This window comes from Silene latifolia, chromosome 2 (assembly GCF_048544455.1).
Source record: "Silene latifolia isolate original U9 population chromosome 2, ASM4854445v1, whole genome shotgun sequence".
NCBI classification, from domain to species: Eukaryota; Viridiplantae; Streptophyta; class Magnoliopsida; order Caryophyllales; family Caryophyllaceae; genus Silene; species Silene latifolia.
This window is the reverse complement of record NC_133527.1, coordinates 54,141,566-54,158,328: the sequence shown is the minus strand read 5'-3', so window position 1 is coordinate 54,158,328 and position 16,763 is coordinate 54,141,566. Positions and strand designations below refer to the sequence as shown.

The following is a 16,763-nucleotide window of genomic DNA, read 5'->3' as shown; positions in this document are numbered from 1 at the left end:
TCTGTGAGATTTAGTGAAATGGTGTGCCAAATTTAGCGTAGGAAGAAATACCCAACATAACAAACTTCATTTAGCAAATAAATTGGTATCATTGATGTTTCCTGCATATCCTCACTGTCCTTTTCTTTTTCATTCTCTTAGCAATAGATACAAAGAATATATGTAATTATTTTAAAGTGGGAAATGATTGAAAATAAGCAATTTAGCCAAGAATAAAATAGCCAAATCTTCGAGCTGTCACCTGGTTTATTATAGCGTTCTTCCAAAATTAACATGAAATAAAAATGGAGTTATAATTTGTCTAGCTTACTTATATGAGTCCTTATATTCATGTTATCATATTTCTCTGTTTTTTTTTCTTTTCAGTTAGACTACGTCAGATATGATACCAAAAAATACTATTCATTCTTGTTCATACCAGATTATATTTTTGAAACGTGACCTACTGTTCTAGATTATTATTTAATCGGTTCAAAAAAGTATCATGAATACAAGTGTATTGCTTTATATTAAAAAGGTCCAATGCGAGCGAAATTGGACACAAATGTTCCATAGTAATGGAGGGATATTTTATGGAGATATTTCTATTGTAAGAGTACTTCCATTTAATATGTTTCGTCTCAGCCTTTTTTTTATCGTCTCCCAATCTCTGAATCGTATCTTCAAGCCTTTCAAGCAACCAGAGTTTGTCAGCAAAGCATTGGTATGAAGTTATACTGTATTTTTATAATCAAAAGTATTTGTGATTTTATATATAGAAAAAAAATTTAAATATATTGTTAATAAAATTAGAATACAGCATTATCTAAATTTTGATATGAGATTGTGATTAGTATAAAACTAATCATATTAATATACATTGTTTATAATTTTTATTGTTGGAGTTCTACTAAATTGTTTTCTATTACGTTTTGAGAGACTATAAGCTTAAAATATATTTTTTCTTGACAAAGTTAACGCAAAATGATATGTACATAAGTTGTCGATCCTTTTTATGTGTTGTTTATGTTTTATGACAATTAATTATAGTAAAATTTATTGGTTCCGAGTATTAATAAATCCTAAATCCTTAGTATCTCATTGTTTGGATTTTCAGGCTGGAATAATCTTAGGGCCATCGGTACTAGGAACGTGTATTAAGAAGTACGGGGAAATTTTGAATATTGCAAGTCAAATAAGTGTGGTTAGTGCGTTAGGGTACTATGCTTTTCTTTATCACGTATTCATAATTTCAGTAAAAACAGATTTTGCAATGATATTAAAAATAAAAAAACAACATTGGATAATGGGAATAATATCCATGTTAAGTCAATTCATTATTATGTCCATTTTAATGAATATTCTAAAACCTCTTTCTTTTAAAAGCCCACTTGCTGCTCATGTATTAACATTCCAAATTTCATCAACATGGTTTATTAGTCTGGTCCCTTTATTAGAGCAATATAATCTGTTGACCACAGAATTAGGCCAACTTTCAATAACCTTGTCACTTACTAATGAGCTCATAATGTGGTCTAATGTCGTTTTTGTCACTCTCTTGAAAACTTTTGGTAGTAATATTACAAAGACTATTTTACCCCTAGTTGCCATAGTAGCACTATTATTTGGAGTTATAAGACCGATGATGTTGGCGGTATTGAAGAAGTTACCTAGAGGTCAATCGGTAACAGATATATATATCGTTGGTACGTTTTTGGGAGGCGGAGTTATGGCCTTCATTTGTGATGCACTGATTGGATCTCCTTTAATAGGAACTATATTAATTGGATTGGCTATACCTCATGGACCGCCATTAGGGTTAGCCATTGTTGAACGAGGTGATGTTTTTATTCGAAATTGTCTTCTTCCAATGTTCTTCTTGGCGGTGGGTGATTCAATTAGTTTGAATGTTCTTAATTCTAAGGCCCAATTGTTTTACATGTTAATCATTCTGGTTGGGCACATAACAAAGACAATGGCAACCATGTTTTGTGCAATGTGGTATAACGTCACCCCAGGACAAGGATTTGCGCTTGGCTTAATCATGAATACTAGTGGAGTCATACACATTATGGTATATTGGAGTCAATTAATGCGTCAGGTATGTTATATTCTTCTTCTACTTCTATATCTTTTATTTTTATTTCTCAGAGTCACCAAAAAAATTCTTTTATATTTGGTAAATAAAATAAATAAATAATACTTTGTATGTCCTTTTTCATTATTCTCTTATCTCTCTATACTTATTTCAAATCATTATCCCATTTCTGTAATAAGTATTGAAAAATGTAAACCTATGATATTAACCCTAAATAACTAACTACTTACAGAATACCGCTACCTCAATACATTTTCCACATTCTTCTTTAGTTTAAGGGATATAGTTGGTAGTTTCACATTTTTTTCGTAAAACATTCCAAAACAGAACGAAGGCGATAAAGTAAACACATAAAAAGCAGTGAAAACAACTAAGTTTTAAAGTTTTTTTATGGATAAGCCGCAGAGCTCAGTAAAAACATCATTAAACAGATACATTAATTTTAGATAAAACCAAAAATATAAATAAGTACGAGTTTGGAAACTTAAATACAAGAGAGTACAATAAATATAATAGATTCCAATACCTCGAGATACAGCAAGTATTTACAAAAATTACAAGTTCAAGCTACATCGGTTTAAGTATTTCGTTGTCAATACAACACTCGCTACATCACTCTTCACAAAACCTCATATAATCATCCACCGATCAACCTGTCATTCATAAAACGAATGCCACAGTATGTGGGGAGTACTTGAGGTGTCCTCCCAGCCATATTACAACATAATAATTCAACCTTAAACATAAGTAATCAACTCAACATACCCATATGTGAGATAATTAATGCACAACATGACACGATCAACAATTAAACAAAATGAAGAACTTAGTTAAGAAACAAATAAAAACTAACGCACGACATGATCCACGATATAATGACCAACAACAACATAATATTAAATAGAGCATAAGAATACACACACTATAGATACAACAACGTATTCATTTACGAACAAGTATTAAATACACTAAAGCGTACTCAACCGTCTCAACAGGATTTTTATCTTCTTGGTAGAGCTACGATTATATTTTTTTTTGGTGAAATGTGAGATAATATATATATATATATATATATATATATATATAAGTTACACGAGGACTCTATTTTGCATTAACCAACTAGGCTAATACAAACAGTCCCCAATCATACAACAATAATTCAAAAAACAGTAACCATCCGTCCAACTCAAATGATGAGCATACTACATTTAATTTAGGGACCTGCAATACCCCATTTCTGGAGCCAAACTTTGTCATTTCGACTAACAGCCTTGCCTATTTTAAGCCTTATTCTTCTCTTATTATCTTCCTTCATTAAGTCAACAACTTTACCAAGTCTAATTAGTAGGATAAAGTTCATCCTTGCATTGTTTCTGTGGTACCAAATGTAGTAGTAACAAGCTGCCTATATGAGAAGGTGGACATGTTTTTTCAAGCCTGTTCCTGCATCTCTGCCATTTTATGCAACTGAATTGCTAACAGCAACTCCGAATCCACACCAATGTTCAATCAGTGCCATAACCTGCTTGCTGTATATGCATTCAAAGAACAAATGAGCCTGAGTTTCAAGCTCTCTGTCACAAATACAACACCTGTTATCAGAGCAACACCCATACTGAAACAGTTTATCTTTAACATTTAGGTCATTATTCATATTAATCCAGGTGATCATTGCATGCTTAAGGCATTTCCAGTTATTCGAGGCAATCAGGTACCAATCTTGCTTGGTCTGTTTAGGTCTCAGCCATTCATTTCCATTTCTAATGGAATAACCCTTAGCATCCACAGTCTATCAGTTATTAGTGTAGGCAGGTTTTATGATTTATTTGACTTTGCATATGCTCTTCCATGACCATGCAGCATCAGTAGGAGGGGAGTAGCTATGCCATTCCTCATTCTTAATATAAACTTGGATTACCCATCTAATCCAGAGCGTATCAGCCTTGCCATATATCCAATCAACCAGGTTAGCCATGCATAGTGGCATTGTTCCAGATTTCAGCCTTTTTGATTCCCAATCCCCCTTCCTCCTTTGAGAGAGTAACCTTATCCCAGGCCACTAACGACACTCTATGATAATTTGAACTGCATATGGCCTAAATTTTTCTTGTAACACTCCCACTTACCAAGGAGCCTTAACTAGACCTTCCCCAATAAATAAAGGCGTTACCATATCGGTTGCCCGAGGTAAGTATATCAAGAAGACTATAAACGAACAATTAAAGGAATGTGCAAATTAAAAAATACAAACTGGAAACAAACCAAAAATGTTTACAATTCTGAAAAGAAACCAAAAGAAAACTAAAGTTTAAGTTGGCAGCATAAGCTAACTAGAGAAAATGTGATGACTCTGCCCGTTCTATATCCCGCATGTTACAACAACATTAAATACATGCATGTTAAGCCAACTGCTCACCATCCCCGAATGGATCACCACAGTTTCGAATATAATAAATGGGGTCAGTCAACTGCATAAACAAAATAAGAACTCACAATAACACAATCTAATCAACTGTAACCAACCAATCCTTCAATCTCCATCATTCATCAATAACCGATTGCACACTGAAATGTGCAGCCCTGCTAGGTTACTCATTGCAACAGGTAAACCCACACTATCAGTAGGGAATGTAGCCTTGCCACATAAGCCCCACTCATCGCAATGAGCGAACCCAGATCATTAATGTCCACATCCCCCTTGTGATGGGAGCCACAAGGGGTGAACATGGGGTTAGAACCATCTCCCAAAAATGGTCCCACAATAACAACCGATCACAATACGATCTCAATTACAATGATAACAATACCAATCAATCAATCACAATCACATCTTATATCAATTATACAACGGACTCAGTAAGGAAACCCTACCTTTTCGCCATTCCATAGAAATGCATCAATCGTACTACGCCAAGCAAGACTCCATAGCATACCCTATAAACAACAATCATATCCTATTACTATGCTATTCAAGATCTACTGAAAGATAAACAATTATTCACAAACTCACCTTGAATGACAGACAGATACCGACGGCGGCGACAACTTGACTCGGTGAGCCCATGCATAAGTTATCTCCTTTCCCGGGTTAATATTCGAGGCTAACTCATGTTTTGTAGAGAGAGATGAGAGAATTGGGTGGGAGAGGAAATTAGGTTTATAAATGATGAAATTTGTCGTGGAAATGAATTTTGTTTTAGCCTCTGTGTTTTATATTAACACGCTGTCAGACGCATTACTCGGTCATACTCGGTCGAGTACGTCGCACTCGGTCGAGTACCACAGATACTCGGCCGAGTGGCTTCTACTAGGTCGAGTATCGAGATACGATGGCCATATAACCTCCCCTTGTCTCCCTTACTAAGGTCTCTCATGGTCAAAAAATCAGTCAACGGGTCCCTAACAGGGCGGGTATTACAGTCTTCTCCTCTTAAATGTAACTTCGTTCCCGATGTTCATCCCACACGCTAACTGTAACGCAACAAAACCGCATGAAGGGTCACGCAACACTTATGAAATCTTCAAATAACGCCAACGTATATACTACGAAGTTATTACACCGTCACCAAAGTACTAACACTATTACATGGCTACCATCACGGAGTCACCATGCCATTATTATAACACCCATAGACTAATGTTTGCCAAACATAACATTAGCGTTTGCCCAACGACCATATTACTAACATGCCCTTCAACGAACCGATTAGACACGTAAGGTTGATATGATTAAATAGATTTAATAGCAACAACTCAAAGATTAAAGTAACCGTTTACAGAATTAAAAGTTGAAAAGTAACATTTTAAAGGAGCTTTTTTTTGCAAGTTTTTCCCGCAATGTTATCTACCCCTTTTAAAAGGAACTTCGTCCCCGAAGTTCACTCCCAAATGCAGCAAGAAAAGCATACTCGTTTGAACATAATGAATAACTAAAGCAATCACCACCTCTTCATATCAAACATAACCATGCACAAAGTTGGTCCAATGCAACTATTCTTTAGGATTAAATGGAATTATCATATCTTTAAATCATAATGCATGTAAAGACGTATAACAATTCAAAACACACTAAAAAGTACCATATAGTCACCATGTTTCTATTCGCGCCGATTCACATTTCACATCCGTCTCCAATCCCAACTATGTTCTTGGATCATAATAATATATACCGGCATGCTAATACCACACCATCCACACCTTGGCCCCAAAAACTTTATGAAGAAACCATCACAGAACTAAACACAATATTACAAACAAACCGTGGAATTATAAAATTAAACACGAACTCCAACTAAGAGAACTCTGTCGAATAGTGAGGGTACTCGGCCGAGTAACCGGTACTCGGTCGAGTACTTCGAAGGCAGAATGCCAGTTTTCACCAATCATGACCTATAGAACTCGTCACTCACCTTGACGTAAAGTCTAACCATCCAACAACATCGAGAATCAAGTTCAAATTATAACATAAAGTATGAAAATGGGTATTGTCTTGGCCTTATGGCCATTTCACACATAAAATAAATCCAAAAGTCGAAAAAGTAAGAACAAATTCGCAACAAGTATCAAAACTTAAACAACAACAATCAAAACTTAAACAACAACAAAGAAAATGAGGCTCAAGGGCCCATGCCCACATCATCATCCATGCCATCACCTCCACCTCTGCCCGATGTTCCGGTTCCCTGATATGCCCAATAGCGTAGTCACCACCAACCTATTTCCTCTCCTTATCTAGCTGGCTCCCATAGTTGGCTCCCCACGGCCCTACAAGGCAACTATTCTCGTAGGTAGTCGGGTGCCTCCACGTACTTGGGTCCACCCAATAGCTATGGAATACCCCGTTGTCATCTCCCACTCCCCTCCACCACACTGGTTGAACAAGGTCTGTCCCCACGTTCCGAAGGGTCGTCATCTCGTGCAAGTTCCTTAACACCAAAGTAGTGGAGATCCTCTCAGTGAACTTGCTAACCTGCATCCTAGGGTCTTTAATCATAGGATAGGATGAGTAAAATCTTTGTGGGGGGTGTAAGGAGGCTCAGTCGCTACCTCTCATGTCACCCTCACACCACAGGGCTTACGAGGGGTCGGGATAGCCTTCTGCTTACTATAAGCTATGATCGGCTCAGGCAAGTCCTCAAGGATCTCGGAAGCGATAAGATAAAAATGTGGCTGAGGCTAGGGTTCCCACTCTCCGAGTCATACTCCCCCAAATGATCAACCACAGGTAGGTGCTCCGGAGAGGGCAATCTCATGCATCTAGTTCCCTCCACTCTCCAAGCTAAAGCTCCATCATCCAACCTCCTGAACCACTTGGTGTGGCACAAGTAAGCCTCATCTATGGTAGGGACAGTTTCAAACAAGGCATAGGTCGACTCGGTAGGGGCTTCACAGTCGGTCAGTCTCTCAGCCAAACGGGTCATTATGGCCCCGCAGCTAAGGTAACGGGTTTTTGAACGGGCCATAAGCGCCAAGCTAGCGCACACCACATCGGGAACACTATAGTAAAATCGCTCCCTCCGGAGGGGGTTAAGGTAAGACATCAAGAGCATTAACTTCATGGGAGTTAAGCTTGCACACATCCTGTCGGCCATACAACAAGTACGTCATCATCCTCAAGAAGATGTGAAGGGACACATGTTGGACATTGTTAATAAACGTACGCTAGAGGTAGGGGCGGGTCGACCGGTGATTTAAGGAAGGCAGCTAGGAGCCCCGTTCTCCTTCACCACATCCTTCAAATACCACTCCTTCTCGGATTCCAACCCCAAATGCTCAGCAAACTGATCAAGGGTCAAAGAATGGTCGATGTTCATGAGAGGGAAATGGATGGTCCTCCCACCTACATCATACTTAAATGAACTCAAGAATTCCAAAGTAAGGAAAGGATATGACTTCTTTTGGAGATGGTACGACCCCTCCATATCCAAAATTTCGAATATATGAGCAGAGTTATATCCGACTCAATTCTCAAGTCTTTCAAGATACCCGGATCCACACAACGTGTTGGCCTCATGGTACGCCCTATTAAAGAGAGAAAAGTAGCCCGTTGTTCAAAATCGGCAAATATTACCATCGGATATTAGTCAACCGGAGGAGCAAGCGGCTCCTCACTGGATTATCCTTGTTCCATCATGGTATTGGCGCGGGTCCTCTTCTTGGGAGGTGCTCTAGCTTTCGGCATGTTGCAAGAATACAAGTTCAACAAGAATTTCCCGGAATTGACACATTATCAAGAGAGAAATTTCAGTTTTACTCTCTTTTACGACGGATTTTTCTATCAAAACACACAAGATAAACCTTTGGTGGAGTATTACTAGCATAATTTGAACTTCTATAGGAATCTTACAAGAATTATAAGTGACAAAAATCAAAATTATAGGACAAACCCTAGCAAATGTTAGGTACGAAATTGGGGATTTCGGGCTTAAAAATCATCTTTACATGTGCAAACTGATTACTTGAAGTAATTACTACCAAATTAACAACACTCAAACATTATTCTTTGAATTTTAAAACTAAAACTTCTAAATCTAAGCAACCTACACATTCACATAATTGGAAATAAGAGCTGTAAAGAGACATTACCGTAAATTGAAAGTTCATTGAAGGAGCTTTAAAGAGACATTACCGTAAATTGAAAGTTCATTGAAGGAGAGAAAGATAAGAGGATGATATCCAAGAGCAAATAGCAAAATCCCTTAGGTTTGTGTTGTGAGAGAAAAACTTGAGATATTTTGAGTGAATTATATAGGGTAGAAGTTGAATAATGAAGGGTGTGTGTGTGTTTATAAGATTGTGGAATTATTATTGCTGAACCGACCGAAATTAGACGTACTTGGTCGTGTACTAGGACTACTCGGCTGAGTAGCCTCGACTCGATCGAGTACTCGGGTCTACTCGGTCGAGTACTCAGAATTATCATAATACATCAGCTACTGCCTTGTGAGTACTCGACCGAGTGTCAACGTGCTCAGTCGAGTAAGGCGTACTCGGTCGAGTACCATGTGTACTCAGTCGTGTACCCTGAACCAGTAACGAAAATTGTAAATTTTGCGTACACCAAGCAACTTATCAACCCCTCATACCTATTCAACCTAATTGCACATCATATATCGTATCCCGTGTAATTATTTTCACAAAATTTACCACGTTATGCACACCCAAAGATATACAAGCTTGATTAGTTTACCAACGATGTTATATGCACAAGTATTCACTCAATTTACTTCATATAACATTATCACATGCCATCCATTCATAATATAAGCACATTTACATGATATACCGCTGACGTTATACGTCCCCCCTCACATCATAGTGAACACACAGAGACTCAAGCTAACCACACATACTCGTACACATACACATCCACATATCTTTCCATTGTTCATAACTGATCGCACTTATTCTTCTCATAGAAGCTCTAATAAGGTGAACCAAACTTGTGTCATGGTTAAAATAAATTCGGTTTCCCTAACAATACACAATAGAAACGTAATCCCGCTAAACAAAGCTATGGTACAAATTTAAGTCAGTTTAGTTAAAAAGCTATAATTAAATATCTCAGTTATAAATGGGACAACAAAGTTGTCATAGCAAACCAGAACTCTAACAATCCAAGTCAAAGACAAAACAAAACAAAAATCCAAGACATGAAGTCATGCGCTAGCGAGCGCCAAACCGGTCATTAGACGTCTCCAATAACAAGTCATAGCATCAAACCAAGCACTACAACAAAAATGAAAAAAAATATTTTGAAACCTCTAGAAAAGGTCAATTTTAAAAGTATAACATAAAACTGAAAATATACAAAAGAGTAAATTTAAATTAAATAGAAACTTAACAATACGAAGATGTCAACAAAGCCTTGGAGAGCCAAAGGCATAGAGGTAGATAAGTAGGATTGGGAACATGAGATGATTAACGAGAACTAAATATCTATGAAGGTTAGATGAAGATTCTAAATGAAGAAGGTTAACATATTATGATGAGAAATAAAAGAGATGAAAAATAAATCTATAAGTTAAGTTTAAGGCAACTTATACTATGACTGAAACTATGCACTATAACACCCAGGCCCAAACGATAGACCGAAAGGGGTTACTTACGGTTGCTTGTGAAGCTGTGTACTTGGTCCATAGATCAAAACATATATATTCCAGCACATTTTAGGCTCACTCTTGCGCATCTTGGAGACCATTCTAGGAGGCAACCCATCCTAAGAATATTCCCTTAACATAGGTTTTTAGAAAACAAAGTGAACATGGAGAATTACACACGACCCAAACCTTAGACCAGAAGTGATTACTCACGGTAGCTCTGCAGGCTGTATACTTGGCACACAGATCAACACATCTTTTCTAGCGCATTTCAGCCTTGTTCATACGCATCTTGAAAACCTTATTAAAAAGCCACCCATCCTAAGAGTACTCCCTAGGAAACACACTCAACTGTGGAATTCTTATCATGAATTTTCAAAAAAAGAAAGTGCACATTATTGATATGGTAATACTTTAAATCCCTTTAAGTAATAATCATTTAGGCTTATCATGGGACTTCTTCAATGAGATACTCCACCTGGGTAATGTCTTCCATTATCATAGAGTATTACACAACTCCACTTGAAGAACGTAACATCTTCATTGCGCTTGACCGCATAATCGCTAACCTAGAATCCTCCCCCGCTAGGTGAAAATCACACGGTCACAGGGTTGTTCTAATACCATTTATAACTCATCGGCCCAAACATTGGGCAAGGATAGGTTACTCAAGGTAACTCGCCACGTTGTGTATATGCCCTAGAGATGAACACAAGTCTTTCCTTGCGCGTTTTGACCTTACTTATGTGCATCATACCTTCCTAGGAGGTTACCCATCCTACGAGTAATCCCCAACAGGCGCGCTTCATAGAATAAATCTTATCACGGGTTTCAGAAAAGGTTGTGCACTTTGTTGGTATGAGTAGCAGATTCAATCCCTTAAAGCAGTAGTCATTTAGTTAACCTTATCAACGAACCTCTTCAAAACGCTCTCCACCTAAGTAACATATTCAGTTAACATGGAGTATTACACACATTCACTTAAAGAGCGCAATGTCCTCATTGCGCGTGACAGTATAACTGCTAACCTATAATCATCCCCGCTAAGTGTAATCCACATGGTCATATATAGAGTTGCTCTGACACCACTTGTAAAGCTCCGACCCAATTATTGGGCAAGGTGCGGTTACACAGTAGCTCGCTACATTTGTACTTGGCCCACAAATGCACACTGGTCCTTTCTACGCATTTTAGCTTCATTTATGTGCATCCTGGAAACTATTCACGGATGTCACACATCCTAAGACTACTCCCCAACAAGCATGCTTAACTGTGGAGTTCTTATCATGGGCATCTGGAAAGAAAGTACCTTTTGTTGATAGTAGTACACTTTCAATCCATTTAAGCACTAGTCAATTAAGTATAACATAAGCAAACTGCAAGGGTAAACATAAGAGATAAGAAGCGATAATAAATCTCAAAGGGGGCGCATCAACGCGACAAGATCTTAATCTAAAAGACAAGAGCTAAAGGTGACGTGGATATCGAGTAGATATTACATATGGAAACATATCCCATATTAGATGAGCATAAGTCAACTTATATTATGAAAGACTATCTTCAATCCAGGTAGTATAGAAGGGAGGAAAAGGGGTAATGACACGATAAAAGAGCTATGACTTAACCCACACACGTTACTAAAACTTAAGGGGATTCTTTTCCCAACAATGTTACACGTATAAAGATCTAGTGATGCATTAACATTACAAATCATAAATTCCCAGAACAGGTTTCTCAGAGGTGCACAAAGTTCTTATTTACAAACCTAGCGCCATGACCAGCTAACCTAGCACTCTTAAGAAAAATCTTATTGTAATAAATCATTCTACCACAAGTCCTTATGAAAGAATATAGACAAACAAACACACAGACACACAAACATGCACACGCGCGCGCAGAATACAAACACACGCATGAACACACGCCCACACATACACAAGATTTGACAAATCGACTAGAACACAAGACCATCCGTCCTTTGTATATTATGAATTTACAAACACAGAATTAGCCACTCAAGTGTAACACCATTTTTTATCTCATGTAATCAATTCACACTTCTAACTTTTAAAACCATAAGAGTAGCGCAAAGACTTCTCATTATCGAGTCCTTCTCAACTCAACTCTCCTAAAGTGTCGACAAGCAAAAATCAAATCGTCAACAACAACTCTCTACAGGATTCCCTTAATCCGATGCCCACATCATGAAACTCTACTCTCTCTATAATCCTCAAGCAACAAGGTTCTACTAAAATACGTCTTACCACTTTAGATTTTCATACTCCACCATCTTAACCTGAAATCACTTCTTTAAACCTAAAAATTGGTGTCAACCACTCTCACATCAAGTCTCTAAAGCAAACATTTGAACTTTTCATGAAGCAATTAGTCTTGCTCTCAAACCTGAAAGTAATAGTCAAATCTTTAAGATAATCTCTTGCTATTAAGAAATGTACTACTACCATTAAGGTCAAATCTTAAACACCACTTTAGTATTACACGATTAAATTCAAGCACCAAGCACACTCAATCTATAACGAGGGCCAAAGTTTGAGAATCTCCAAGACACATTGCACAAACTATTCGAACCCACATCCACTCTTTTAAGTGGGGTGGAAGAGTATCCACACGTTGGACCTGAAAGAAAACAAGACCTTAAAGATAAGTTGGGAGGGTAATTCTTGATATAGAATTATAAACATTAGGGTAAAAGACAGATGAAAATTAGTCCTCAGACTAACGAAGGGGATTTGAAGGATGATTAAACAACGATACTAAAAATAACGATGCACCAGATCTCATGTCAATCTTCGAGAAAGTAGAAGCGTTCTCGATGGAAAACAAATTTTGATGCATCTAAAAAGCTTGAAACAAAACCAATAATCTTTAGTAAAGCATTCCCCCAAAACGTCAATGGCGAACCATAGAATTTGATTTAGATAGGGTGGCGTACTACTATTATTTAGTGATTTTTTTGTATTATTAGAAGCTATTATTCGAAAAATTATACTAGATTTAGGGCTGTTACTCTCGTTGCCTAGCCATTGCAAACAAGGAAATCAGAAACCCTCAAACCCATTTTACGGTTAAACTAAGTTGGTTTTCGCTAAGGATATAAGATGAGAAGCGGTAATCCCAGAAAACAAAGCTAGCTCTTCTGTATAAGCAAGTCAGCTGAGTTAAAAAGCTAAAATTAAATAAGTCAATTATAAATAGATAGTCTAAGCGAAAATGTTCGGTTAATTAAAATTGCGGGTGTCACAATACTCTTACACATAAACCCTTTTCAATTGGTAAATACGGAGTATGACATAAAAAAATCATGAAAATTAGTCTCAAACCTTAATTTGTCTTAAATCTATTTGAAATTAATCTGACTTGAATAAGGGCGGATCCAGAACATCTTACTTGGTGTTGCATGATGAACCTACTAGTAATAAATTTATACATCACAAACAATCTTAAAAGTCAAGATAAACTATCGAGTAATATTATTAGACCGATTTTCATATTTACAATTGTTTTACAATCTATGATCAACACTAAAGTGCCCCTTTTTGTTTTGTGGTGGTTTTATCTTGCTTCTTCGTACGGGTTGTGATTTTTTTTAAATGCCCACAAAGAAAATAATATTCGTCAAATATGGACAATATATCAATCAGTCAACATTACATACAAGCATAAAAAATACCAATTAGAACACTACAATAATGAACATAGTAAATAATTTGAAAAAAGAAAAATAAAACATGTATTAGTGAAGTTGTCTACATATTCAATACTCCGTATATAGCAATACATTGTTTCACAGTTCGATTTTTACACGTTTCAAATTTTTTTTCATTTGCCTACCATTTAATTAAAAGGATTAAAAAGCAATAAGCTTAATTCTTTAATATAAGAATATAACCTTTCAAACTAATTAATTTTTCAATTGTACATAGATCGTATTCTGATTATAAAAGAGGTATTTGATTGGTTAATTACAAATTCATGACCAAATTAATGTTACATGTTTTGAAAACTAGAATCTGACTTGAGTTAATTTATTACATGCAGAGAGTAAATAAGTATATATCTTCAGAGCTTGTTATATGTAGCTTGGTTGTGACATCTATAGTTACTCCTCTTGCAATATACAGTCACAAGCAGTCAAAAAAAGAACATCAATCTGTTAGAGGGTTTCAACTATCAGTGCAATCAGCATTAATGAGCTCTAGAATGCAAATACTTATATGCACTGATAATGAAGAGGATATTCCTGGATTTATCAACTTTCTTAAGGCTTCAAATCCTACAAATTCAAATCCTATTCATGTATATTTAGTCCATTTTATAGAGCTTGTTGGACAAGCTGCACCGATGCTTCTTCCACATAAAAAGCATAGTAGAATATGCAATTATAATGGTTGTATTCATATTGTGAATACTGTGAATACTTACTGTAATGCCTCTGAAGGTGGGGTCAGTATTCAACTACTTACCATGATTGCCCCTTTCACAAGCATATATGAAACTCTATGTAAGATAGCTGATGACAAAATGATTCCTCTTATTATCGTCCCATTTTATTATAAAACTCTAGGTAATTTTGGTAATAATGCTTCAAGTCAACTTAACCTCAAGTTACAACAACAAACTCCTTGTACTATTGGAGTATTTGTAAACAAGGATACAGGTAACAAGCAATTGAATCATTCATATTTTTCATACAATGTTGTTGTGATTTTTTGCGGCGGGGAGGATGATCGAGAAGCATTAACATATGCAAATCGAATGTCGACTCACCCGGGTGTGAAGATCACTCTAATTAAAATATTCGTACAAGAGTATGATGTTATTAAGAATGAGAATGAGATTGTATTAGATAGTTCTTTTGTCGATGACTTCAAGGATATGATTGTTAATAACTCATGTATGAAGTATAAGGAGTTTCATGTAGAAGAGTGGTTACAAACACTGGATGTGGTTCAAACACTTGAAAAGGATTATGATTTGGTAATGTTAGGGCGGCGCCATGGACATAAAAAAGCTATATTAGAAGACGATTTGTATGTATTAAGTGAAAATCCTGAATTAGGTGAAATAGGCGAGTTAATAGTTTCTGGAGAACTTAAGTGGGAAAATACATCATTTTTAGTGATGCAACATTGTCTAAGTTTGGAGAAGGAAACTTTCAGTAATGTAGTTTTATTAGATGATTCTTGATAAATATCAGTTGAATGTCAAAATGTATATTTGTGGGCACGTTTTTATATTGCGTATATCCTTTTTCTTCACTTATGTTGTTTATCCTCTTGCACGCAATGCTAATCATCTTTGTATTGTTCAAATTTCTTCAAATGTTCCAAATCAGACATTATGTACTTTATATATTTATTGGATCCCAAGACAATGATGTACAATTGATCAAAACTAATTACTTTGTGGTTACCTTTACAAGAAAATAAGAATTTCAAATTATAAGAATTGTAAAAAATGGGTAAGGTGTTTGGGTACCTCAGTTCAAATAAATCAAAACTTTTTAGTAATTACACTCTAATGTAAAATTATATTCCCTAGTTCTATTTTTTTTTGGCTCTTTTTACATATGTCATTCTGACATTTCAAGACTGTGAACCCTCGCGATATTGCAATAACATAAACATACACCTATATAAGAAAACATGAGATTTTAAAACTTTTAGATGAAATAAACCACGGAGTCGCTAAATGATAAATCTAAAGTAAAACTGTATGCAAAATCCATATAAACAAAAAGTAACTCAAACTGTATGTAAAATCCATACAAACCAAAAGTAACTCAAATGTTGAGGCGAGTCTGCTTTTTGTTCTTTATGTAATTCTGATGACGAGTCTAGTTTACACTTGTTTCGTGATTGTACCACTGATTTCAAACAATGTTGTTATTCTTGATTCTTTTTTAATGCAGTAAGGCCTTCGGGTTTTCCCTAAAAAAAAGTAACTCAAATGTAGTTATATGTGAGATCATCATCCCTCAAAATCTAACATAACCCATATATCAAAGTTCGCTATAGTTTCGGCGACAGCATACTAAACAGGTAATGAACAATAAAATAAAGTAAACTAGGATGGTCAGTTCGTTAGATTTTGAGGGATGATTGGAGGTCAAAATCTAACATAACCCATATGTAATGAACAATAAAATAAAGTAAACAAGAGGTCCTAGTTTACTTTATTTTATTGTTCATTACCTAACAATAAAATAAAGTATGCTGTCGGATTAGTGATATTAGGGGTTGATTTGATTGGTCTATAGCTAATGAACAATAAAATAAAGTAAACTAAGCAAACGGATGAAATCAAGTATAAAAAGAGGTACTAGGATGGTCAGTTCGTTATAGCTTCGGCGACAGCATACTAAACAGGTCTAAATCGAACACATGTGAGGCGGGAAAACAAGAGGTCCTCTCGGTCCACTCTTAACAAATAGCATCTTTTGATCTCGCTATAAGTCCCTAATATCACTAATACTAACTCTCGTCCTGAAAAGTGACTAATAATCTAAACTTTACTTATCTTTCGATCTCAGCACAGTTTAGTCATTTTAATTGGTGATCTAACAA

At 36.1% G+C, this 16,763-nt stretch overlaps 1 protein-coding gene across 1 annotated transcript; it reads left to right on the top strand.

Annotated features, from left to right (window-relative positions):
* The first annotated feature begins 338 nt into the window (after positions 1-338).
* LOC141629685 (cation/H(+) antiporter 15-like) lies at positions 339-15,420 on the top strand. Its single transcript, XM_074442657.1, has 3 exons — positions 339-703; positions 1,097-2,080; positions 14,236-15,420. Exons 1-3 carry the CDS (start codon positions 485-487, stop codon positions 15,382-15,384), a joined length of 2,352 nt encoding a protein of 783 aa, XP_074298758.1. The 5' UTR covers positions 339-484; the 3' UTR covers positions 15,385-15,420.
* Positions 15,421-16,763: the final 1,343 nt, after the last annotated feature.

Bases quoted from the DNA above. Each gene is read 5' to 3' on its own strand.
- LOC141629685 (XM_074442657.1), top strand. From the start codon at position 485: ATGAATACAAGTGTATTGCTTTATATTAAAAAGGTCCAATGCGAGCGA. The intron at 704-1,096 runs GTATGAAGTTAT...TTGGATTTTCAG, and splicing joins AGTTTGTCAGCAAAGCATTG to GCTGGAATAATCTTAGGGCC. The intron at 2,081-14,235 runs GTATGTTATATT...TATTACATGCAG, and splicing joins GGAGTCAATTAATGCGTCAG to AGAGTAAATAAGTATATATC.